The sequence below is a fragment of the Balaenoptera ricei genome, chromosome 12 (genome assembly GCF_028023285.1).
Source record: "Balaenoptera ricei isolate mBalRic1 chromosome 12, mBalRic1.hap2, whole genome shotgun sequence".
Classification (NCBI taxonomy): Eukaryota; Metazoa; Chordata; class Mammalia; order Artiodactyla; family Balaenopteridae; genus Balaenoptera; species Balaenoptera ricei.
In genome coordinates, this window is record NC_082650.1 from 87,532,569 (window position 1) to 87,559,110 (window position 26,542).

The 26,542-nt window shown below is 40.5% G+C and overlaps 1 protein-coding gene across 2 annotated transcripts in view; it reads right to left on the reverse strand.

Annotated features, from left to right (window-relative positions):
• Positions 1 to 26,542, reverse strand: part of COL19A1 (collagen type XIX alpha 1 chain) — a 373,303-nt gene that overhangs the window by 34,011 nt on the left and 312,750 nt on the right. For both annotated transcript variants that reach the window (XM_059942115.1, XM_059942114.1), the window contains 16 exons: positions 25,911 to 25,955; positions 25,727 to 25,804; positions 24,128 to 24,163; positions 23,955 to 24,008; positions 23,801 to 23,854; positions 22,702 to 22,743; positions 18,800 to 18,904; positions 18,665 to 18,718; positions 18,361 to 18,414; positions 13,765 to 13,818; positions 12,322 to 12,375; positions 10,010 to 10,054; positions 6,964 to 7,014; positions 6,834 to 6,878; positions 6,375 to 6,401; positions 3,264 to 3,317 (listed from right to left, as the gene is read on the reverse strand). In XM_059942115.1, the coding sequence (XP_059798098.1) occupies positions 3,264 to 3,317; positions 6,375 to 6,401; positions 6,834 to 6,878; positions 6,964 to 7,014; positions 10,010 to 10,054; positions 12,322 to 12,375; positions 13,765 to 13,818; positions 18,361 to 18,414; positions 18,665 to 18,718; positions 18,800 to 18,904; positions 22,702 to 22,743; positions 23,801 to 23,854; positions 23,955 to 24,008; positions 24,128 to 24,163; positions 25,727 to 25,804; positions 25,911 to 25,955 (852 nt within the window). The remainder of the gene's footprint in view (positions 1 to 3,263; positions 3,318 to 6,374; positions 6,402 to 6,833; positions 6,879 to 6,963; positions 7,015 to 10,009; positions 10,055 to 12,321; positions 12,376 to 13,764; positions 13,819 to 18,360; positions 18,415 to 18,664; positions 18,719 to 18,799; positions 18,905 to 22,701; positions 22,744 to 23,800; positions 23,855 to 23,954; positions 24,009 to 24,127; positions 24,164 to 25,726; positions 25,805 to 25,910; positions 25,956 to 26,542) is intronic.

Sequence of the window (26,542 nt, forward strand, 5' to 3'; positions counted from 1 at the left end):
TGGGGGAAGGGGGATGGTTTCGGGATGATTTGAGTGCGTTACATTTATTGTGCACCTTATTTCGATTATTATTACATTGTAATATATAATGAAATAATTATACAGCTCACCATAATGCAGACAGGAGGTGGAGCTCAGGCGGTACTACGAGCCATGGGGAGCGGCTGTAAATACAGACGAAGCTTCACTCGCTCGCCCGCCACTCACCTCCTGCTGTGCGGCCCAGCTCCTAACAGGCCACGGACCAGCCAAGGCCTGGGGGTTGGGGACCCCTGCTCTAGGGGGTTCTGCTCAGCCATCATACTCTGTGGTCCCTGGATTTTCCCTCTCTCTGAGAAGACCTTCTCCTTAAATCTCCAACCTCTTCTCCCTACCACACTCTCAGATGATGACCTTGACTCCTCCATCTCTGAGAAAACTGAAGCAATCAGAAAAGAACCTCTATAGACTCCAACCAATTCATGTGCCCACATACCAGCATCTGTACCCCTATTCTCTGATTTCCCAACGGTTACCATAGATGAACTATCCATGCTTTTCTCTGAAGCCAAACCCTGCATTTATGCTCTAGGTCCCCTTTCCTCTTAGCTATTTAAGGATGTCATTCCAGCAATTCTCCCCTCTCCTCCTATCTCGCCATCCCCCTCCCTTTTCTTCAGCACAGTAACAGTCTGCTACTTCTGTGGTCTTAAAGTTCATTTCAGCAAACCTTGCCCTATCTCCTCCAGCAGCTGCTGGCCCATTTCTTTACTTTCCTTTGCAGCAAAACTCCTTAAGCACTGTTTAAACTGTATTTGCTGTCTCTAAATCTTTTTTTGTCATTCTCTCTTAAACCCATTCAAGTCCAGCAATTGCTCCTACCAACACAGTGAAACAGTAATCATTCCTCTGGTGATACGTGGCCTCTATATTGCTGAATCCAATGTCAGTACTTCGCCGTCCTACTTGACCCCATCCTACTTGACCTATCTGCAGGATTTGAGACAGATTTTCACTCTCTCTTCTTGTTACATGATCTTTGCTTGATTTCCAGGAAGCCAACATTTCCTCCTATTTCCGTGGTCACTCCTCCTCAGTCTCCCTTGCTCATTCCCCCTTTTCTTCCTGATCTTAATGTTGGAGGGCCTTGGGGCTCAGCTCTTGACCCTCTTCCATTTTTTTGAGTGAAAAAACAACATTCTTTTGTTTTTAATTTTTTGTCTTTTAAATTAATTTTTATTGGAGTATACTTGACTGATCCTCTTCTCTTTTAAAAAAATCTACTGTCATTCTCTTGGTGATCTTATCCAGCCTTCTGACTTTCAGGTAGCATCTATATGCTTAGACAAGCAATCTGTATCTCCACTTAGACTCTTTTTTAAAAATATTTATTTATTTATTTATTTATTTATTTATTTATTTATTTATGGCTGTGTTGGGTCTTCGTTTCTGTGCGAGGGCTTTCTCTAGTTGCGGCAGGCAGGGGCCACTCTTCATCGCGGTGCGCGGGCCTCTCACTGTCGCGGCCTCTCTTGTTGCGGAGCACAGGCTCCAGACGCGCAGGCTCAGTAGTTGTGGCTCACGGGCCTAGTTGCTCCGCGGCATGTGGGATCTTCCCAGACCAGGGCTCGAACCCGTGTCCCCTGCATTGGCAGGCAGATTCTCAACCACTGCACCACCAGGGAAGCCCTAGACTCTTTTTTATCATTATTATTATTTTTTATTTTTTGGCTGCACCACGCAGCATGCGGGATCTTAGCTCCCCGACCAGGGATCGAACCCATGCCCTCTGCAGTGGAAGTGTGGATTCTTAACCACTGGACTGCCAGGGAATTCCCTTAGACTCTTTTGTAAACTCCATACTTTTATATTGTACTGCCTACTCAATACCCCCACTTTGCTGTCTAATAGATACTTCCAAACTCAGTCCCATGTCCAAAATCATACTCTGGATCGTTGTGTATCTGTAGCTGTCCTCATTTCTGTTGACGACGCCCTGTCACGCCAGTTGCTCAGGTCAACGCCATGGAGCCGTCCTTGACTCTTCTCTCAGACCCACATCCCATCAGCCCTGTCGTTCTGCCTTCGCAGCACGTCCATAACCTACCTGCTCCTCACGACCGCCACCGTTTCTGCTCTCATCTGAGCCGACATCACTCCCCCGTCTACAGGAATAGTGTCTTCCCTGCCCCATCCTCACTCAACAGCTGCGGGCCCCATCACTCTACTACTCAGAAACCACCGCTGGCTCCGTATTCCCTCAGAGTGAAGGACGAAGTCCTTACAATGGCTGGTGAGCCTCCTTATTAATTAGTGTTTCTCAAACTACCTGTGGGGAAGGGGCAGTTTATTTACTTATTTATTTTCTAATGCATCATGATCCAAGGTGAGTCTACTGGTCGCATGTTTGGATATCATGGCAACGTCAAAAGTCAGGCTGCCAGACAAGTTGTTTAAATGCTTTGTCTCCATCTCTGTGCTTACCTTGCCCCAGAACCCATAACGAGTCTGCAGACTGGCACTGGTCCTCCACTGGCCAGTGAGTAGCACTGACTTCAACATGGCTGGGCTGCTCCTAACCGCCCCCCCACCTCCCTGACCTCATCGCCTACCATACCCCCTCGCTCACTCCCCGGGTCTCCTTGGATGTACCAGGAATGCTCTGTCTCAGGGCATTTAGACCTGCTGCTTTTTCTTCTTTTTAAAAAAAGTTTTTAGTTGTATATATTTAAGGTGTACAACATGATGATTTGATATACGTATACATTGTGAAATGATCACCGCAATTAAGCTAATTCACCTCCCCATCACCTCACACAGGTCACTGTGTGTGTGTGTGGTGAAAACGCTTAGCAAATTTCAAGCGTACAGTTTAGCACGGTTACCTAGTGTCACCTTGCTATACACTACATCTCTAGAACTTACTCATCTTGCCTGGAACATTCTTCGTTCTGGCTTGGCTAACTGCCCCCCACCTCTTCCAAGTCTTTGCTCAGTTCTTGCTTTCTCAGACCACCCGATTTAAAATGATACCCTTCCCTTCCACACTCCTGATGCCCTTAACCTGCCTCTACTTTTTCATTCCACAGCACTTACCAACGGTATTATTTAGTTATTTGTGTTTATTCTTTTAGTTTCTGTATCCCCTTCTTAGAACATAATTTTTGTCTCTTTTTTTCCCTTATACATCCCCAAACCTAAAACAGTTCCTGGTCCAACAGTAGGTGCTCCATAAACATTTTTAAATGTTCAATCAGTGATCACACGTCTAACCCCGCACTTACCTTTATACCAGGAAATCCTTCTAATCCTGGCAACCCCATCGCACCAGGTTCTCCCTGTTAAATATGAACATAAGAACACAGAAGCAATGGTCAAAAGGTTTCTTAAGCATTGATTTCAAAAGCAAAGATATTTTTTGCCTAAAAAATACTCCCTCAAACATCAATTGGTAATTTAGCAAGTAAATAGTACGCTCTATTTTCAAGCATCTGTATTCTTGCATTTGATATTTGGAAACAGTTTGAGAATAAAGCTATTCCCTGGAGAAGTATGAGTATCTTTTCTAATTAATTGTTTTTATCCTGATGAAGAATCTGCTCTGAATGAATCCCTCTAGTCAGTGATAACTCCAATTTCAACAAGAATTAGAAGGAAAGACTGGGTTTTAATAAACTTTGCCAATTTATAAGGTACCTAAGCCCTCTAGATTATCAGAAAACAAGACTAAAGTCTTTAAAAGTGGATGAAGATGGAGCTCTCAAAGCAAAGTTTATCATCCCTCAATATGTCCTGGAGCTGGACATGAACTGTGGATGCTTCAGAGGACAGCCCAGGAGCAGTTATTTATGACGGCTCACTGAGAGGAGACAGGTAAGCATTTCTGCTAAAAGAAAAACCTGTTACATATGCTGGTGTCTGGTCCCAGCTGACTGGAGCCTGTAGGTCCTCAAGGAACCCCTTTAGAAAGGTCAGGGTGAAGGAAGCTGCCAACTTTGAACAATAAACATTAGGGGTTTTAAATTAAGAGAGATAAAGTGGGTAGTTTTTGATATCTCCTTGTTAATGAATTAATGTTAACTGCAAGTATTTTCTTAAGATGCTGGATGTTTTCAACATAATCACATAGAAAAGGTAGCTTCCCAAGGTCATTCTCTGTAAATGTATTTTTGCATGCCTCATTCTAATCTGCTTCAAAAATATTACCAACACTCTAACTTCCATTATGATTTATGATATTGTCCTTATCATGGGATGCTTAATGAGGAAGCATATCATTTGAGACTTTCTTTGCTTCAAAAGCCTTTTTAAACAACTACCAATATGTAACCTGTCAATCAGAAAAAAAAGATGTTCAGATTCTATTCTGCATGAAGCTCTGTAATAGAGGCTCTGGGTTACTGACAAAGGAAATAAGCTCTTTGATTCTCTTTGTTTATATTCTCAACTAACCTTAGGACAGAGGAATTGGTTGGACAGTGCTCAGCCTATCAATCAATATTTGTTTGAAAGTAGCTAATAATAAATATTTAATTGAAAGCCAATTATAAATTGAATACCAAGGGAATGAAATGGAGTGCCTCTGAAGATAATAAATTCAATTAAGGGTAATTTTTATCTGTAAAGGTTCACTGAGAAGATTAGAAACAGTGGTACAGATCTGGTGTCCTGGGATTTGAAGGATGCTGGAAGAGTATATCTCCGCCACACCTACCCCGATGGGACTTTTCCATTTTCTGCTCTGTGACCTGTGACTCCACCATTCCTGGCTTATCTATCTCTATGCTATGAGGTAGTATTTCTCTATTCGGGGCAACTGGTCGGAAATGAGCTGCCCAGTGGTGGTGACATGGAGCCCAAAGGAATAATGTAAAGTTTTATCTAAGATAAACCTGAAGGTTTACTCGGTAGTTAATTTCATGATTCCACATGTCTGTGTTTGTGCTTCACCCACTTAATTCACGTCTCTAAAAGCAAGGAACGTCGTCCACTTAGTTTTTATTCTTTATTCTTTGTTGCAGCTAAAAAACTTTGAAGCCTAATCTCTTCAAATTCTACTCAATGCTGTCTACATTTCTGTTGCCACGCACTTTCCAATCCAAGTGAATTATAATTTATCCTTTATTATAATAATTTTTAAAAAGGTTTCTCGCCTTAATCTACAGTTACTAACTTAAAAACTTGGGTGTTCCAGAAAAGTCGGTGAGAAGCCTATGTGTCCCTGAATGATTCAGAGGGGATGTTTGTGTGTGTGAGTATGAGAAGGAAAGACCAGGAGGAAATTTTTATCAATAAGATGAAAGAAGATTCAAATTGGAATGAAGGATATGCGGGCGGAGGTGAAAGCATTAAAAAACATTACAGATAAAGGAAGCACAGCATGAGTAATGAAACAACGGAAACTTCTAAATGACATATTTGGGGTTCGGAAAATGCTACAAACTGGGCATTTCATAGGGGAAAACAAATTGGCTTTTAATATATATTGCCCAATAATAAAAAATAAGCTCTTTCATGCATCTCCTTTGAACATCTACTTAGATGTAAAAAGATTGCTTTTTATGGCTCTTCTTTCGCTTGTTTAAAATTTATTCATCTAGTTTTACCAAACTCCACTGTAATGAAAGGGTCTGCAATTTCTTCCCATGGCAATGGAAGGTGGTTTGAAAGTTTATTTCATTTTCAGCTACATCTGAGTTTCAAGTATATACCCAAAGGTTAAAGGACACAGAAATGAAATAGGAAGGACAGGACACATGCCTGAAAAGGACATGACAGGAAAATCTGCCAAGGAATAAAGGGAATGGAATTGCATCTGGCAGAACTTTTACAGTGCCGCTCCATGGCTGAGAAGGATGCTTAACAATCCTCATCCTTCGGAAGAGGCTGGAGCACAGGATCTCTTCCCAGGCTGAGGGCGAACCTCCTGAAACATCGCTCCTAATAAGCAGGGTTCTGACAGCGCACCACATCGCCTCCAGAACAACCGCCCAAGACAGTCAAAGCAAATAAACCGTCCCTGTCTTGTTGTAGTTGTCGGTGGGGGAGACGGCAGACCTATTAAGGAATTTCTTTCCAATAAATAGTTTTCTCCCATGATCTACTTAACATGGAATCAATCATCAAAATAGTCCTGTTGGAAGAAAGTGTCCTATTTCTCAGGAGCTTTGTATGCACCTTCCTCCAGCCCAGGGTGATTTTTAAAATCTCACTGACGGAAGAGCGTCAAGGGCAGGGACACATCAGGACCGAGGCATCCTGAAATGAGGAGGTGCCCACTTCCTCCATTTAACCAAGGGACATCTCAGAAGGCAGGCATCTCTCCTGAAGGTCTTCTTTCAAACGCGAATAAAGATTTATTTTCTAAATGACACAAAACATGGGAATATACATACCACCGGGCCAGGATCACCTTTGGGGCCCTGTAAGAAAAATATGAGAAGTCATCTTGAAAATAACGACCGAAGCAAAATTACAAACTATGAAGAATTTTTATCCAATTTGCTTTAATACACATAAAAATCTCTGCAACTTTTGTTTTGCTATGGTTTGGATTTGAAGCATAATAAGATGAGGAAATATAACTTGATGGAACTCCCGTGACGGTGATTGCTTGGACATTGATTTAGTTCTCAGATTTCCAAAAAGTGACACCACTCCGCAGAATGCTGTTTTCCTTTATTTTGACTGTGTACATTTCCCCAATGTTATTAGAATTGGTTTATTTCCTCCTGCAGAAAATTTTGTTTATATTTGTAACACGTACTTTTCAGTGAACTTAGGAGGTCTTTGTGTGTGTGTGTGTGTGAGGCTGCTCAGCTAAAATACGCTTGGTGATAAACAACTGTACTCACAGGGGGGCCAGGCGGCCCTGGATAACTGGGAGCATTCACACCTCCCTTCAAAAGAAAAAGACAAAGGTGAGAAGAATTTGTAGTAACCCATAACCGGAAAGTGATTTGACGTAATTAGAAAAGTAGATACCTGGATTTTATATAAACTGCTCATTCCGTTTCCTTCATTGAATGGTACACCCTTAGAAAAGAAATGACACATGGAGTTATCCTTTGAAGTTAACAGTGAGCATCTCTACCTTTTGTTGTTTCACCAAATGATATTTTTCCTACGCTGTTATAGAAACTGAGTTTCATGTTATCGGTAAAAATTATAACGTTCCCATTTTTGGTTTTTCTAAAGCAAATGTAGAAGACAAAACCGGAAGGCATGTGAGCTCCACCCGGAGCACACGCACACACTTTTGGCGGGGCTGGGATGAATGTGCCGGCTTGACAGATGAGACACTAATGCATTCAGAGGAAAGTACTATTTGCTCATTAAAATTCAGTTTCGGAATTGCCAACTTATGCTAACTGTTTATAGCCTGCTGACCTGCAGGTCATAACACAGGAGTGCTGATGAAGATGTGAATAGGGAACAATTTGGCTACTGAAAGGTAATTTTTTTCCACACTCTCTTCATACTAAATAGAAAATTAAGGGAAATGGGGGAGATGACGTCACTCACAACCCTGTGTGGATGTTTCTACAAAAACATATTCTTTAGAACAAGAGGGAACGGGAACTTCCTAATAAATTGACCTGTGAATGCAAAGCCCCAGAGTAACTAACACTTAAAGAGAACTAATCTGAGAGGCTTTCAAAATCATACATTTTGGCATTCAGGAAAAATTTGCATATGAAAATTTTAGTTAGGATCTTCTAGCCTTCTTTTTAAAAATTCCCATAGAATCATAAGCTGCGTTTTCCTTTATTGTGATTTCCACGTTTCAGCTGCAAAACTGAAGAGCCATCATTGCCGTTTTTGGACCACAGTGGTCAGTGGTGCTCAGGGCGCGTGATCTGCGTGCATCTTCCAAACACTTGTGAAGGAAGGAAAAATGCTCTGTTCATGTACCCCTTCAGTATTGCACTCGTTCATTTGACAACTGCTGAACGTCTACTGTATTTAGTCCTGGAGGGGGAAGGATACTTCTGTCTGAGATTTACAGGGCCGCAGCGGGGTGCTTCACAGAAAAGACAACACTTAACTTGTTTTGAAGAATAAACAGTTTTGGAGAACCGGGGTGGGGGGCAAGGGAGATTTCTTAAGTCCATCGTAAAATAGAGGTCCCTTTGGGGAGCTCATGTTGTATTTTGCTGTTCTGTCCACTGGGGAGGGAGGGTATTTTAGTGGTGGAGCCTCAGATGCTGCCTGCCCTGCTTCCTTGCCAGGGGAGAAGGTAAGTAAAACAAAACCGGAGAGCATGTTTAGGGAAACAGAGTGCCTGTGTATTCACTGATGTGCGCACACGTGCGATCGCACGCCGACTAGCGATGTATCTTTGTTGTCTTCAGCATCTCAGGAAACTCTCATCCGTGGAGAAAGCTGCGACCTGAACCTGCAGAGCAGGCATACCCTTCCTTTCTCTTGTTTTTCGCTGAGGATGGTACTTAAGGTGAGGACTTGGGCCATTTCCGGGCGTTACTCAGTTTTCCTGGATGTCTCCCTTGCATATAGGAAGCACACATGCTGTTAAACTTCTGATTGTTTTTCTCCGAAAAAAAACAAAGTCACGGATGAGTTCTGCCCCTTGCGGGGGAGTCTGGCTTCTTCACCTCTCCCTCTGAGGCAGGTGGGAAAGAACGCTTGGCTGGGCGGACGCTGTGATGCTGTTTGAGCGAGACCCCACTGGAGGGCAGACTTGCTCCGGAGAGACGCCCTTGTCCTCCCCGGCCTCCCGACAAGGTAGATGCACGTCTGTCTCAATCCCTAGCGCGAAAGCAGCGGTGGCCCTTGTACGTTTCATTCACTAAGGTGCCATATAAATAGCATTTCCTTTTGCATCTCGGGCATCATGGATGGTAATGAATACACACAGCACAACACAATTTTTCTACCAGCTCACATTGCCGGAAGGGATGTCTTTTTACAGCCCCTCTCTTTTCTGTGAATGAGGCTCACTGAGGTTGAATGACTTTCCCAGGGTCCCCCAGGCAGGAAGTGGAGCGTAGGGGTGCACACCTACCTGAACTGAGTCCACAGCAGGGGAGGCCCGCAGTCTGCAAATCCGAGCAGTGTGCCTCAGGGCTGAGCTAATGCGGGAATCAGGGCTCCCCTAAGCCACCCTGGCTGTCATTCGCATGTATACATAAAACTCAGATGACTTTTATCCTTGAGAATATCTAAATGTAGTCTGACCTCTGAGTCATAAAAGCTTTTTTTTGATTTCAACTATAGGACATTCTGAAAAAGGCAGACGTATAGAGATAGTAAAAAAACCAACAGTTTCTAGCGGCTTGAGGGACGGGGAGGTGAGCGATGGACAAGTGTAGCACAGGACGTTTTTAGGGGAGTGAAACTGTTCTGTATGGTACCGTAATGGTGGATACATGAGATTATGCACTTATCAAAACTAATGGACCATACAACCGAAAAAGTAAACCCCAAGGTCAACTATACAGTTTAGTTAATAATAATGTATCAATATCAGTTCCTCAACTGTAAAAAATTCTACTCTAAGAAAGAAATTATATTACCTGGATAGTTAATGTGACAAATAATATTTCTCAACATATACTTCATAATAATAATTTTGTTATACATGCCACTGAAAAATCATTATATCAGAGTTAGAAGGATCTTTACACATATGTTTTTGGTTTTTAAGCTGAGATAAAATTCACATACCATAAAGTTTATACTTTTAATAAGAGTACAATTCCACACTAATGTAAGATATTAATGATGAGGGAAACTGCGTGTGTGTGGCAGGACCATATGGGAACTCTTTGTATTTTCTGTGAAATTTTCATGCAAACATAAAAAATCATCCAAAAAAAATAAAGCCTATTTAACAAAACAACAATAAAAAAACAAACAAAAAAAGTAAAATCCTTTTTTTTTTTCTTTTCCATTATGGTTTATTACAGGATTGGGAATATAATTCCCTGTGCTATACAATAGGACCTTGTTGTTTATACAGGTCTTAAGTAGATGCATGAATTTATGTTTTAAACCTGAAACAACTCACAGGTGGTCCAGGTGGTCCGGGTCTCCCAGGGGGTCCCTTGCTGCCCTGCAAGGAGGTACACAGACCAACATCAATGGCTTAGACGTTTCTCCTCCAGGTTTGTGAACCCGACTGCGCTTGCTCAGAGAGCCACATTCTGAAGTCAATATGACTTGTCATTTTGTTCACCCTTGCAAAGTCTTATTCAGCGGGGCTTTTCCCTTCCCCTGGGGAATTAACATTACTAGACCACAGGAAAGGTAAATGCCTTTTCCCACAGGCATTCGGATCCTCACGGTGTGAGCGCCAGGGATGAAGCTTATTTTTAGAGGGAGCCAGACAAGCAGGTGAGCAGGTCCTGGACTTCGAGTGCAGCTGGGGGAACTCTCCCCACATGGGGGTGCACAGCACACTTCCTGAAGGCTGGGGCAGCTCAGGAACACGGCTCTTTGGGTCAGACCCTCGCTCCTAGCCTCACCTCCACCACCTTCATCTTCTGGGAACCACAGAGGGCATCCACATGCTTTGACTAAAGTAGAAAATCACAACCTGTGTGTGTCTGCAGGAGGAACACCTTCTTTCACATCCTAAGTGAATATCAGGCATGTCCCACTGAGCAGAGGTGACCGTGGTACAACGCTGTATAAGGGAAATGGTCTTTACAATGTAAACAGCCTCAGACATTCTGCTTCCAGGCAAAGCAGACTGAAAATGAAATGTGTGAGAAATGCATTCAAGTTGAAACTTGAAAAATGGGATTTCATCTATATTTTGATAAAACATAGGATGCTTATTGGTCCATGATAAACAGAGGTATGATACTCCTTTTGGTGCCTTTAACCAGTTTTTCCTGTAACTGCTTTTCTTTTTTTTCTTTTTTTAGAATAATAGCCTCATAAAATCTTTGGAGTCCCTCAATATCAGGGGCGATGGCAAGAAATGGTTAATTAAAAAAGAATCCAGAGAGAGTAAAATTCCTACTTTAAAATGCCCAAGAACTTTGAGGGATTTTAGTCTATTTTCATAAATTTGATGAAGGATTTCATTCCAATCTCCCCATTTTTTCAGTAACCAAAGAATCATAGAAACCTTTTGATTGTATCTTTATCAATAAAAACCAACTGTAAAAAAATAAACAAAACGAAAAAAACAAACCAACTGTAAAGTTTTTCTTGCAATGTAACTGCCTGAGAAGGAGTGACCATGAGTATACTGTATCTTTTCCCAAACTGCTCTGATGGCGGCTCTCTCTCTAAGACACATGGGGCTTCGCTGGCAGTGTCCTTCAGAGAATTATGTCATGGTTCTCCTAAACTGTGAGAGGACAACAAACAAGGAAAATATGCGCCTATTGAAAGGACTTTTTTTTTCTGGCACAATTAATAGTCATATTTTCATTCTTGATTGTGCCCCAAAGCTCATCTCAGTGTGGAATTCCCATTAACTTCAAAAGGCAAATCTCTGACTGAATAATTTCCAACGAGAACAGATCAAAAAGGCTGGTGGAGTTGGGCAAGCTCCCCGGGATGCTATCAGAAAAACTGTGCTGAGACTGTCCAGAATAAGCACGTTGTTGCCTTTCAGTTTGGGGGGGATTCCTTTGCTCCTCGATGCCATTATGCCCCATTGTGGTCATTTTAGGGTAGAAGCCACTTGAGTGGCTCACATGGACTCCGGATTCTTAAATTTCTCTCATCCAAAGAGTTAGTCCGTGTGACTCATGTGCTGGCTCTATCACACTGTGGGCGACACTTTAGATCCTAAATTGGGTAACTGTGTGATCTTCCTGCTGGGACTCCTCTTTTGCTGGTTCTCCCTGCTGACCACAGCAACCCATCTGTCCTGTCAACCGGACTCCCCAGGAAGCAAGCTGTGCTGGTTCTTTCGCGGATCTCCCCTACGACCCTCTAAGGACAGAACTTGCAGATTTTCTCAGCAAGCACGTCATTTACTGGAATCCTGGTTCTGAGAGCTAGCCTGCTGTCGGGAGCCTTGGCACCTGTGGCTGGACTTCCAGATACAAACTACCTTCCTGCGCCTCATCAGGAGGTGACCCTCACCCATCCTTCCCCACGGTGCATGCCCAGGACCCTGAGTTCAGCTTGGACGTTTGCTGTGTGGCACCCATGTGCTATTCATCCTCTTCCCTGGGAACATATCTCTTGTCTTCAGACCAATTTGGGGACCCATGTCTTTCCAAGCCCACTTCCCTGACACCACTCCTATAATACTCTGAGGCTTTGCTTGATTTTATGGATTTCTCTGTAAGTAGGCTCAACTTGCCCCTACCCCAAGCCCCAATTTGGACAGTAAGTGAGGCTTTCCCTCTGTACCTTGTCACCCTTTGTTCCCGAGGGACCCGGATGTCCCGTTCTTCCCAACAAGCCCTGTAAAACACAAAACTAAGTTTGTTACAGAAACAACAACTAAACGGCCAAGGGTATTGGAAGTTGGTTGCTCAAATTGATACATTTCGAAGGTCATTTGATCCTAATTAAATCAGTCTTCTAAGCTTATATTTCTTCAGGCTGATACAGCAGCTGTAACCTGCTGATAAGCCCTTGGAAGGATAAAATTTGTATTTGTGGTCGCTTTTTCACCTTGGCCAACCACATTTAATGACCTTAACTGGAACCTTTTAATATATTTAAGAATTTAGCCTTGCTGTTTAAATGGCAATTTACATAGCATTATGCCTTCCTAAATGAGCTATAATTTTGGTAGTGATCAACATTTTAAATACTCCACAGAGCAGAATTAACAAGGTGAGTTATGCGATCTGCATTTTACCAATGGAAAATAAAATTTAGTTTAAGATCTTCTTTGAGAATAGAGTTAGCTATCATTTCCATGGCTCCTTTCACAACTCTTTCTCTTAACTTTTAATTTTAGTGTACAATTTAGAGCCAGGTTTGTTCTATATAACTGTGGTGAAAGCATAAAGGGTAAAATTTTCATTACGGCAAACCCATGATTCAAAACATGAAAGAACACGATTACATTCCTACATACCATTTGCCTAGGCACTCTAAGAAGGAAAGAATTGGAAAAATTGAGGCTTGAGTAGGGTTGCTAGATTTAGCAAATAAAAATACAATATTTGGGACAAACATGCTATGAAAGTATTTATTTACATGAAATTCAAATTGAGCCTCATATCCTGTATTTTAACTGGCAACTCTAGATTTGAGTTCTGCTTTAATGAGCGGCTGGGTTTAGCAGGTGGGAAAGAAAAAAGACTGTTTTAAGCAAACAGGGTAACTGAAGACAAAAAGGCCCTGATGCTGTGTTTGAGAGAGACAGCGGAAAAAAGTGCCGATTAAAGTAGAGCGTATTTTAAGTCAGAAACAGGAATAAAAGTAAATTGAACCTGATAATCCCTGACCCGTTTGTTTTTTTCTGTCTAGAGAATAAATTCTTAGTTTATGGCGCTTAAAAATGTAAGGGTGTAACCATCTGAATATCTCTCCCTACGGTTAATGCCAGAAAAATTATAGCTAAAAAAGATAACGCTCCTCTACATCCAACGTCTATTCAAATAGACTTGCTTCATCACAGACTGCTTTCTGGTCTGGTAGAATTTTCATGACAAGTCTCCACAACCCCGAGCAGCCTTAAGGAATACTAACAAAAATCTGAGATGTTGGATGCTACTTTCCCCAGCAATAGCTGCATAATCCACACAGAGGAACAGAGAACAAAAAGCAATAAAGAATGTTAGTTCACTTTGCATCATACCAGCAGATGTGAGTGAAACCATTTTAGCAAATACTTACAGGGGGTCCAGTCGGGCCAGGAGCACCTGGAAGGCCGGGACCACCTTGAAGACCCTAAAAGAGATAGTTCCTGCCGTAAAATCTGTTACATCATTGGAAACAAAGCATTTTAGTTCATCAAATATTTTGACGATTGAAAACTACCCATCTTTGTTGGCTAATCAAGAAACACATTTGTCATCTGCAAACACCCGTTTTCTAAGAGTAAGGATGGCGGGCTAAAATGCCACGACATGGAATTTGTTACAAACATAATTTCATGTGTTGGTGATTCATAGAACATTTCTGATCTCACAGAGCCCCTCCATCGACAACAGCGTCTTTGAGAAGCCGGCACTGCTAAAGCATGAAAATACAAATTTCAGATGAGCAGAATGCCGTCGAAGAAATACACGGTTACACTAATGCTTCTTTCAGCTGGTGGGAACAACGGACTCCGTTTTATGATACAGTATTTAGTTCAGTCGGCCAGTTCATTATAAGAAATACCGCTCATCGGCGAAGTGAAATTTAGAACCCTTTAATGGCTTAAGCGTAAAAGTAAAGGGATAGCCTCTCAGGCCCCGCCTAAGATTTGTAGCGTCATGCTAATTATACTGGATACATTTATATATTCAAGGAAGAATTGGTAAGGTTAACTGATAACTCGTGTAATTAATTTGTTCCTTTACCAAGTAAGTCAGCAACAGAATATTAGCTAAGTAAGTTACATAAAATCCGTAATATGTTTTGCAACTGTTAAAATCATGTTTCAAAAGCTATTGAATAACAAAGAAAAGGAAACGTTACAAAATGTTACATAGAGTAGGGTCCAAATTATTAAAAAATTAGAAAATGCACTTCATAAAATATGAGACTGATAGAGGCTCATAATGCCTTATCTGGAAACTTTAGTGCCAGGTGTGTTTCAGGGTTCTGAAGTTTCAGATTTGTTTCAAAGGGAACACAGTCTCATATCGGATACTACATAACACTCCCATGTCACCTGAGGCAGCACCTGCTAATAAACTCACAAATATTTCTATAGCAAAACACATGATAGTCTCACCAAGTGGGATAAATAGACTAGCTCCATATGACTTCAGGTCAGATTTTGCTGCCAAATAAATCTGCTGCAAACTTGGGAAAAATTTCCCGGGTTTTCAGAGGCATTTGAACTTTGGAATTGTGGATGAGGGGTTGTGGACAATAATATGACTTTTACCAACAGTGGGAGAAGTACAAATAGGAATAACTTTTGTCTTTTTAGTGCTTTTGTGTATTTCTCAAATTTTCTATAAGGAACTCAGACGACTTCTACAATGGGAAAAATATGCTTTTAAAAACCCATTTATTATTTCAGATAACCATATGACGTGTCAAGTTCTATTTTGAACGGTTCCACTTTTTCAGGATTGAAATTTTCTTACTGAGTAATCCTTTTATAGTGCCAAAGCATTCATCGTTATAATAAATTCCTTTACTCTTTACTGTGATGAAATATGCATTTTATACATATTATAAATATCAGGTGAAGTGACCATGGTAAAATTGCTACATAGTTATCTATGGGAGCTCTAGAGGATCAAAGTTCTACAGGATCAAGGTTCTTTACATCAATGGGATTAAGGACCAAGCTCTGCCAGGTCTGTCCATCTAATGCCTAATGGGATCATATATTCCTTCAGGTTTTTCCATGTGACAGGAGGTGAAGAAATGCTGGAAAGGCTCTCCTTGAATGTGCCGAAATTCCTCATGTAACAAGAGTCTTGGGTAAAATCTTATCTATACTTGTGTTAATGTGGACATATACTTTCTTCAAGATGGTATCATCCTCACTGGCAATGCTCAGTGTGTGTGCGCGCGTGTGTGTGTGTGTGTGCGTGCACGCATGTGCCCATGTGCAGTTGTGGGCGGTACACATTGGCATGTTGTATTGACTCTTTTTATTCCCCCACCATTAACTTGTTTATGGGGTTATAAGTGGAAAGGAAACAAATTTCCTTTGGGAATGGATCTCTAAATGTCTGGAGATTATAAATGCTATGCCACAAATTGCTTTATCTCAAAACACCCACATTTCCATAAAATTCTCTCTGTATGTACGTGTATAAGATATGTGTGTTCATATGTATTCTTTTTTTTTTTTTTTTTTGCTACTTTTAGTCTCAACACTGAATCAGTCTAGAGATGCTGAGTGAGTCTTTAGGTAGTCCAGTTTATAAGCTTGGGACTCATTAACCTTTGATGACCACATTAAACTTTAAAGTAAACCTCAGTCCATAAATAAAAAAAAAAATTATTCTCAGCCATCTTTCTCTGAACAAGCTGAAATTCTGTAGTAAGGGTAAAAGTTACTATGAATGTATAAAGGGCAAGCAGGTAATTTTACAAGACAAGAAGGTCATTAAAGAAGACAAATACATATTAAAGAGTAGAACAGTCAATTTAGCATATTGTACCAAACTAAAATACAAATTAAAATTTACTGCATAGTCAAGGATCATTAGAGCTAAGTTCTTTCCCTATTCTGATATTTTGATTTTGCAAGTCCTATCTCAGTTGCTACCAAGAATATTTATTTTTCCATTGCTACAACTTATGGCTGACAATATTTTTCATGTCCTGTTTATCAATTATTATTCTAAAATATTGTAGAAAGACCTGTATTCCAAGCAAGAATTCCCTCTGACTATGAGAGGTTAGTCTGTGTTCTATCAGCATCTGCTAATTTGCTACCTTGCGTTGTGAAATAACATCTGCAAAAAACGTTGAGGATAATGTCACTTTTGTAAAAGCAATAAACCGAAAGGCAACTCCTCTCTTTAAGTTCCCAAATGGATTAAATCGACCATTGGATAATTATTAAATAATAATTGGGAATTCCTCAAAGAGACAGGGTGTCCTTCTGCATCTTTTCCACTAAGGGTAGAACAGACATCTTAGATTTTGTATGATTAGATATTATATGCATATTAAAATAGTATAGTTTATTGGCCAGCTGGAAATACCTATGTTCTTGGGCAAAGTTTCATTCACTTAAACAAATCAACAAATTAAAATTTCAGGGAGTATCTGGGTCCAAGTAGAAGACAAGATAATATTCAATATTTCCCACCTGCCTGAGAGGGACAAGCTGCATTGCCCCGTTACCCAACAAAGGCCCAACTGAGCTAGTATGTTACTTCAGGTTTATTCATACTATTCATGTGATGTGAAGAAACAGTGAAGAATCTCCTTCTGAACCAGCTGGAATTGTCTATCTAAGTGTCTTGTGCAAAGTCTGTGTACGCTGTGTTAAAGAGTCAACAAGGTGTACTTAAGGAAAAGCACACTAAAATAGTGAAGGAATTAAGGAGGGATTTCAGTTCACCAGGAGTGCTAAGGATTCTGAAGAATCAATAAAAGTTAACTTCTAATAAATTTAATTTAGAGTCACTTATGAAAAAACCTGAATTCCAATTCTTTCCTGATCTTTTTGTTATTACATTCTCAATTGCCTTTAAAGCCTACTTCTTGAGTCTAGGCAGTTAAAAGCTGTTAGACTATTAAAATCAGACACCGTGCTTGTACTTTAGTGCAACCTTCTGTGGCGCATGAAGATGCAAAAGCTCAATAACTCTTCCTGATTTAGAAAATAAGATGCCTTTACTGTTTTATTTACAGATGAAAATAAATGTTGTATTTCTTTGCTCTTCAATTTTTAACTTGGAAAAAAACCAAGCCAGTCCTCACAGTTTTCTTGAATAGAATCCATGTTAATTAAAAACAATAAGACGATGATAATTTATAATGTGAAATATATAACTCCAACTCAAAAAACAGATCTACTTCACATCCTTTTGATTTTCTGCACTAACATCAAGGTTAATATATGCCAGATGGCTTACTTACTTTCATTAAGGATTATTAGTATCAAAACTGTTTAACAAGAATTCATCATCCTAATTGCTTTTCCTAAGCGTTAGTGTAAATTATGCAGGAAAGAATGCTATCCTGAGCATCAGTGCGGCTGAGAGTCAGAAAATTATGCCACCGTCTCAAGAGCACATTTGACTTTGAACCTTAGTGGGAGGGTGGGCAGCTGATTTAAACCAGTCCAAGCAGACCCGTTTGAGAGTTTTTTTTTTTTCTTCCTCCCAAGAGTTTGAAAGTTGAGCAGAGATACAAACAAACCAAGGTCATTGAAACTGAGTCACGTTACAGCGGCGGCCCAGGGAAGTTCTGCTGAGCTCTGGAGCTGCCCTATCCCTAGGCTGGCTGCTGACTATTCCTTCAATTCTATGAGCTACTTTGGGACTCTTTTCAGTAAATCTCCTTTTCCTCTTTCTCCTTGCTTTTATCTTGAGAGAGCTGGACTTGTTACCTGCTATGAGAAAACAGAAACGTAGTAACTGATATGTTAACTTTGTGTTTGAATTCCCTTGCCTCAAAAACTGGATCCCTGGGGATAAGCATCCACGTATTATTTAAAATGTGTTAACGTTTGGAAAAAACCTGTCTTCATTTCTATTTGTTTAGCATCAAACAGGAGATATAGGAAAATTGATGTCCTTTTGTTGTGTCACATGGAAAGAATCAACAGTAGGGCTGCGTGATCAGAGAAGAGCCTTTTACCTCATTGCCTTTCTCCCCAGGTATCCCGGGGTAGCCTCGTTCTCCTTTGCTCCCCTAGAGACACAATACGTTTAGTTAGTACACTCAGTCATTTTGTCATCTTTTGGGAAAATGAACATATCTCTTCTCAGGACACTTGGGGCATGTCATTTGGACAGAATCGGGGGAAAAAAATAAATGACATCTGCAAATGGCTTTTACACCACTTTTCCAAAATATTTTTAGAAAAAGGACTGTATTTTAAAATGTATTTCTTTTTTTTTTACCCTGAATTAAAGGTTGCACAGAGGAGAGACTTCCTTACCTTTGGTCCCTCTCTGCCTGGGACTCCTGGAGGACCCCGTGGCCCTACATCGCCCTAGAGGACAGAGCAGTCACAGCTGAGAGGAGGCACCATGTGTCACGTCCAGGGTCCACCAACACTTAGCCCCCTTCTTACCTTCCGGGCTACAGAATCAAACTGTCCAGGCTCACCAGTGCCTGCTTCTTCTCCTTTGTTGCTTTTCAGCCCAGGGACACTGGCTTGGCAGTTGCCACAGAAGTTCTAATGAAGATAGAGATAAGGTCACTGGAGATTCATTATTCATTGATTGGATTTGAACTTCTATTTGAACTTTTGCGAGAGTTGAGTGATAGCCATTGCTATGTCACTCTACTTTCAGAAACTTAATTTATTCAATTTGAAAGACTACTTTTGGGGAGGCAAAAACTATTTTAAAAGATAAACTCATAAGTCAAGAACACAGAGTTTCAATTGCTTAGCAGCATGTTTAAAAAGGGAGGTGGCAATAAAGTTTGGAATAACCAGCAAGATTACAGAGCTCATAAAACCAATAGCATAAATCATAAGAAAGAAAGAAAGAAAGGAAGAAAGAAAGAAAGCTGTGAAGAAAGGATTTCCCCTTTTGAGAGCCCAATCAGTTGGAGAACCCTAAACACAGCTTACTAACCTTTTATTTGTTAGGGGAAATACTCATGTGGGAAACAATTATTTGAGTGACTGGGACTTGACTTCTAAGTCAAATCCAAGTGCAGATAGGAAATATAAGTGGAATCACCTTTCCATCGCCTTCTCTGTAATCTTTAGCTGATCTGCAAAGGCTTCAATTTAGGTATCTGAGCTCACAAGATAAACTTCCTATCACATAAAGCCTACAGAGGCTTATTTTTAAATAAACTGTTATAAAAATATGATCAGGAAAGGCATAAAATAGGGACGACTGAGTGGGGGAGACAGCTTAAATTTAACAATTGACCAAAGGTAGGACAATCTAAGCCTCAATTCTTCCATCCTTTTAACCAAAGGGAAGAATCTTTAAACGTGAAGAGGGAATGGAAGCTTGCATTGATGGGAAGCTGGCAAGAAAGCCCATGAAGTTCAATATTTTTGACCCAGTGTATATCAGCACAAGTTTGATTTCCAAACATATGCTCCATGGAAGACTAATTTTGTATGATATTGAAAAGGTTCTGAGGCAATTTGCCTAAAAAATGCTGGGTCAGAACAGTTCTCTTTATGGTTGTCCTTCTTAGAGCTGGAATACATGAGGAGTTGGAATGTGCAAAGTTTCCCAAACTAATTTTACCACTAGGATCATTCCACTGAGCTAATGTGCTGGTACAGGAGTTAAGAAACACATACATAATTGTAGAACCACCCCTACTAAATCTGAAAAGCTGTGAAGGTAGAGACGCTTGAGGACTTCAGAACCAAAAAGTTTTCCATATTTCAAAAAGTATAAAGAATGTCTACTGTATCTGTAGACATTATAACATGGCATATCAATATATAGTAACATTTTAGAATGGATTATTCAATTGATTGTTTTTTTTAATTGAAGTATAGTTGATTCACAATGTTGTGTTAATTTCAGGTAAATGGCAAAGTGATTCAGTTATACATACATATATATCTTTTTTTCAGATTCTTTTCCCTTATAGGTTATTGCAAAATATTGAGCATAGTTCCCTGTGCTACAGTAGGTCTTTGCCGGTTATCTATTACATACAGTAGTGTTCATATGTTAATCCCAAACTCCTAATTTATCCCTTCCCCTGTTTCCCCTTTGGTAACCATAAGTTTGTTTTCCATGTCTGTGGGTCTATTTCTACTTTGTATATAAGTAACATTTTAGGATGGATTATTCAGTTGATTTTTATTGAAGTATAGTTGATTTACAATGTTGTGGTACTTTCATGATTGTTTTAATAAAACATAAAAAATGGGAATAATTACAAGTCAATAGGATTTTCTAGAGTCATTTCAATCTGACCTCATCTTCTTTAGGTTAGGGTTACTAGAATGGTAAATGAAGGAAAAGTGGATTTCATTAGGTTCTTGAAAAAATATCTTTTAAGATTTTTCTCACGGAGAGGATAAAGACGCATTAGTTATTAGCTAACACACAATCTCGTTCAAAGAAGGATTGCTACACAGATTAACCTGGAGGAAGGTCTTTGAAGGTATACATCATTCGGGCTGGGAAATACGTCAATTCTTTTCAACACTTTATTCAAACACAGTTTTTGAAAACAGAAAGCAGGACGATCAAGTCCGCTAAAGACTTTAAGACAGAGTGGGACAGTTAATGTATTGGGTGACAGGATTAGGATTAAAATTCCCATATGCTTTGGGGAACTACATGCTTCTCTTCTATTGAATACAGCTTGCTGGGACTGTCAGTCAAGGGTCCTGCCCACCTCTTGCCAACTGGCTCCCCTGAGACTCAGAACGTCCATGAGGTGGGGCTGGGTCTGGACCCCGGCAAGGGCATTTATTAAGGGAATGCTGCCCTGGTGAAACTGTTGACTACTATGTCTGAGGCCATCGGAGCCCTGGTTCTTTCCCCTGTCAGAGCCTGTTTACAGTCTTTTTGTCTGTAGTGGGAGCTGCCCCCCATCCTATCAGGATAGTCAATAATTTTTTTTGATCCTTAAAGAACCCTAACTGTTCCGGAATGATATAAGTCCTACAGTCCTGCCATTTCCAACATCACTGCCCTCGTAAAGAACATGAGACTGACTGTCTGAGGACCTGTACTCCTGTGTTAATGTCGTACTTACTGGCTGTGTGACTCTGAGCAAGGTACTTAAATTAACTCCTCAGAATTTAGGTCTCTCGTGTACAGAATGGGAAACTCCGCAGCCTGAACTCATAGGATTCTTGTGCAGATTAAGTGAGATGATATAAGTAAAGCAGTGTGTTGCCTGGCATGTAATCATAACTCAATAAATATAAGATCCTCCTGAAGCCCCCATAAATACTATTTTCTGACTTATGAGAAAATGTTGGCTTTTGAAAGTCTTAAAACCCCCCCTCTATGTATTTATATTTATATCTACATTTACATTTATATTCATATACTATTCTCAAAACCTTTATCACCTGACAAATATATTTACTAGAATTCTAGCCTTGTGAATTCAATTCAACAAATATTCCTGCCTGCCTACTATTGAGTAAGTCGTTGCAGGAACCATTGGGCTAAATTCTGGGAATATAAAATAGATCACATATATACACACACATAGCTCGTGTGTGTGTGTGTACAAATATACTGTCCATTCATACACTGACAGATACGACACATGAGGTGTGAGTGGAATATAAAGGGACAGACTTTCATTTGGGTTCAGTCTCAGCATTCCACAAAGAAACATGCAAATACACAACCTCCAGGTGTCCCATTATCAACCTCCCCCCATCTGTTTTTACAAATAAAATAGAGGAAAGTATTAGAGAAAAAAAATGGTAGCAAGATGAATTCCCTGTGAGGTGGATAATAGGTAGAGATCACTTTTATTTAACAGCGTCACAGGTGTTAGGGCCATTGTCAGCTATGGAATTTTGTAACTCACTTTGTAAAATCCCACGACATAAAAACTCAGCCTTGCAAGCTAGCTGTTTATTGAGCAGTATTGCTTTCCACCCTGGACTGGCCAGGGCAGATACCGTGAGAAGGATTGGGTTTCACAGTGATGAGCCTGGGTGGGTAAACACCATTAAGAGAAGGCTATCGCTCCAGAGAGAGAACGTCTACGCACGGGTGTTAATGACACCCTTCCTCTCCCGCAGCTCATCCCGGAACTACCACCCTCCTCCCCTGCTCCTCCTGCCCCTCCACACCCAAAATGAGAGGCTGGTAAAGAAGAGAGTGGGGAATGAGTATAAGTGGCACTAGACATATACAGACACGTGTTCCTTTTTCTGTCTGAAAGATGTTGTGCCATTAAGAAATTGAATTTTAATTCAGGCTAAGCAATTAACTCAAATTCTCGTAAAGATTTCCTTTCTGATTTTTCCCGGAAATTAACACATAATTTCTTACATAGCCAGAGTACCTTGAACAAGGCCCCAATGTCTCCCAAGAGAGGAAGTGCAATCTGTGGATAAGGAGAAAAAAATCCAAAATACGTGTATTTATACATATACAGGCACACAATACAATACAAACATAATAAATGTAGATATTTTCCCTCAAAACACCAGGCCAGCTGAGATTTGTCACCATGGTGACAAATGGTGGGGCTTAGAAGAGCCTCACCATCAGGATGGTTGGCCAACATGATGTTTCCTATCCAGAAACAGACACAAGACTCGGGCAGTGCTTTGGCCTCTGTCTTAAAGCGTCCTTTCAGAGAGACACCGTAAACCCCAGTAATGCTTTAAAGGTTCCCAGTCAATACACATACACACATGATTCACTCAGCGAGGGAGTTAAAAGGCCAAGATACGCCTCTGCATGTAACTTATAATGGCATGTGAGGCTCAAACGGTGTAGGAGGATTTGTGAGACTCAGAACCGAGAGGCCAGATTTGGGTTTTATTATACAAAATTCTTAATACAATGTCATATACCATATGGCTTCTTAAGTTATAACTGCCGATTTGGAGGCTATTTAAAGGGATTTCACTGTCACTCAAAGCAAGGTTTAACCTAAAATAAAACTTTGGAACACCCATTTAGTGCCTAAACCTGTTCTGAAAAGGCTACTCAAGCCAGTTTTGTAATTTAACCATTTCAGCATTCTTAAAGCCACAGAATCAATAGATATGTACCAGACTGTGGGAAACGTACCTGCAAGCTTTCATTTAGAAAAATGAAATTCATTTAGTCACCAGCATTAGAAAGAATAGAATCTGTGGCTATGTATTTTAACTCAATTTTCCATGGGATTGAGACATTATACACCAAGGTTCAGCTTGGGGCAAAAATTATACAACTGAATTATACCCTCAGGAAATAAGTATTCATCACACACACAAAAATGCTGATGTAGCTTGAATTTTTTTCCCCTCTACAAAAAAATGGGGATAAACAAAATCACTAAGCAGCCACTGAGCATTCTAATTAGTTTGGACAGCAAAACTTGCTTGGTAGGCTGTTTGGCTTCTGGGTGCGTTAAGGATACATAAATCAGGCACGGTCTGTCAACATACCGGGTCACCTGGGGGACCTGGCAGACCTGGCTTTCCATCCGTCCCAGGAGCTCCCTGAAAACAGAAGCAGCATGTTCAAATCTTTGCACCTCGGCACAGGTTCAGATTAAAACAGGTGCGGGGGAGAGGGGAAGTAGGTAAAAACTGTCCTTACATCATTCCCTGGGGTCCCTGGAGCTCCTGGCAATCCAGGGAGACCTCGAGGACCCTGGAAAAGGGGGAAAATAGTTACTTACAAGGATAGTCTTTTAGTAATTGCCCCCATTCCCCCCGCCCCAGTCAGCAAGATGGATTTGCTGTGCCAGATAACTTGGTTAAGTAGCTTACCTGAATCCCTGGCTCTCCAGCTGGGCCTTGGGAGCCCTGCATAGAAGGAGATTCAGTGATCAGAATTCTGCTGGGAATGTCCATAGATTACCCAAGTGGGATAAAGGGCCAAGTACTGTAATTTACATAGCGGGCAACAGGGCTTGCCACCCTGCACACTGAAAACTCTCTGCAAAGCTGGCCAAGAGTTCTGGGTGGCAGGTGAACGCCTGACCAGACGCAGTGCTGGAAGCGCCACCGTAACTGCGTTCAGACGCCTGGGCCGCCCCCGAGCCCGCCATCGGTCCCTGCCCAGTCACGGGCGCACAAACAACACGCCCAAGCTCTGTCTGCTAGACGCTGGCTGGCCACTGGGTAACCGGCTTGGGGCTTCCTTTCCTTCCTGCTTTGTACTGGGAGTCATTTCTCTGAAGAAATTGCCAGAACCAGTGTTCAGTGACGGGAACTGGAAATAAAACTTCAGTTATTCTTTTCTATGTTAGAAAACTGGAATTTGGGGTAACTAAAATGAGGCTGGGAGATTATCAGTGAACCTAATGATGACAGATCCATCCCTATCTCATGACCATGGACCCCTGGATGAGGAACTGACTGACCACCTGGGTGAGTGAAGAGCTGGGGTCTCAGCACCTGACTTCACTACCTGCTCACTGCCTTTTTCCCTTCTTACTTTTAAATAAATATTCATATTGTCAAAGCTACCTTTTTGCTTCCTTTCTATTTATACGGTGCCCTTAAGTTATTTTTGGTTTGTTGGTTTATTTTTCGCTTCAACCTCCTTCACTCCCCTAATAATTTCCTGACCTACTTTTTTACTTTGTTTAATCTCCCATCTCCAGTGGTCTTTATATTCTCACCCTGGAAAATCAAACACCACACACAATATAACCATTCACTATTTACATCTTCTTTTACCTCTCATGATAATTTCATTTCAAGGCCAATCCCCAAATTAATGTCTTTAGGATAACCATCTATTTCACTTTTCTTGTCCCAAAATCTTTTAACTTTTTTCATAGTAAATGAAAAGTTTTACCTCTTACTGCTATTTAGTCCACAAGTACGCATACAATGGTCATTATTATCATTATTACCCTTATAGCTAAAACACGTCAAAAAACTTTCTATTATTTGTCTTAACTATCAAAAACTATCTCTATTCTCTCTTCTCTAAGATATTACATAGAGATTTTTGATATCATCTCATTTACAGGCACTCCATTCACTTTAAAAGTAACTTTTCATTTTATTCTAATTAAAAACAAACAGTAATATATAATAACCTAATATTGGGCATTCTCATAATCTTACACTCATTTGTACTTTTAAATGTATAGAATGGAGGAATAAAGTGTTAAATAACTTCTTCTAATTCAAAATCAGTGTATGTGTGATTAGCTTCTGTAAGTCAATAAGCAGTGGGTACCTTCTGTGCTTAGGATATAACCACAATGCCCATTAATTCTTGCTCTCTGACTAGCATGTTCTGTATCTCCTCTGACCATTTCACTCTTTTCGCCGTATTCAAATTTGTTGCTGGATTTTATCTCACAACATTGGGTCAACAGGGTTTCAAAAACTTGATCGAATTTCACTTACAGTTCGGCCAGGAACTCCTATCCCTGGGGGGCCTTTGTCACCAGGGGAGCCGTGGATACCTGGTAGCCCTCTTTCTCCCTGTGCAATTAGATGTTTCTGTTAGTGTGAGGCTCAAGGGACATGGATTTTCCAGTTATATTTCATTAATTAGTAATTCTTTAAAAATTATCTATGATATTTTTACCTTTGGCCCTCGCGGACCAGGTGCTCCAGGATTTCCATCTGATCCCTAAAAGAAAAAAGAAGAGAAAAGGAAGTGAATACATTTCTTTTCCTAAAAAGTTTAATTACATCTTAGAAGTCATAACTCAAAAATATTTCATTGCTCTTCATCTTTTCTGAATAAACCTTTTCTGTAAAACAGTAAGGAAGAGGGAACACAAATTTCGCTAGGCTATAGATTTTGTATAGCTACTTTAAAATATGAGATGTTTTCATCTTTAAAGTGAGGCATCTGATATTGAGAACTATTTATTACTATTCATATAAAAGGTCAAAGGGGATGAGAAAAAAAGGCAGATGAAACAGGCATATGGGTTGGATTTTCCAGCTATCCAGTTTTCTATGTCCTGGGATTAGCCCAGGCCACAAGGACATTTTTTAAAGATGACCACCTATGGCTATATATGCAGAACCTCTAGAAGGGAAATTTCAGGCAGTTCTTCTGTTTTAAGATATTGTCCAAGGAAGGTTTATGGTTTAAAACTAGCATACCTTACTAGGCTTCACAGATCCCTAAATAGTACCTGCAGAAGCTTCAGGGGCGCCTATGAATCTCCCAAAATTGTATGAAAAATGGTGCGTGTATGTGCATTT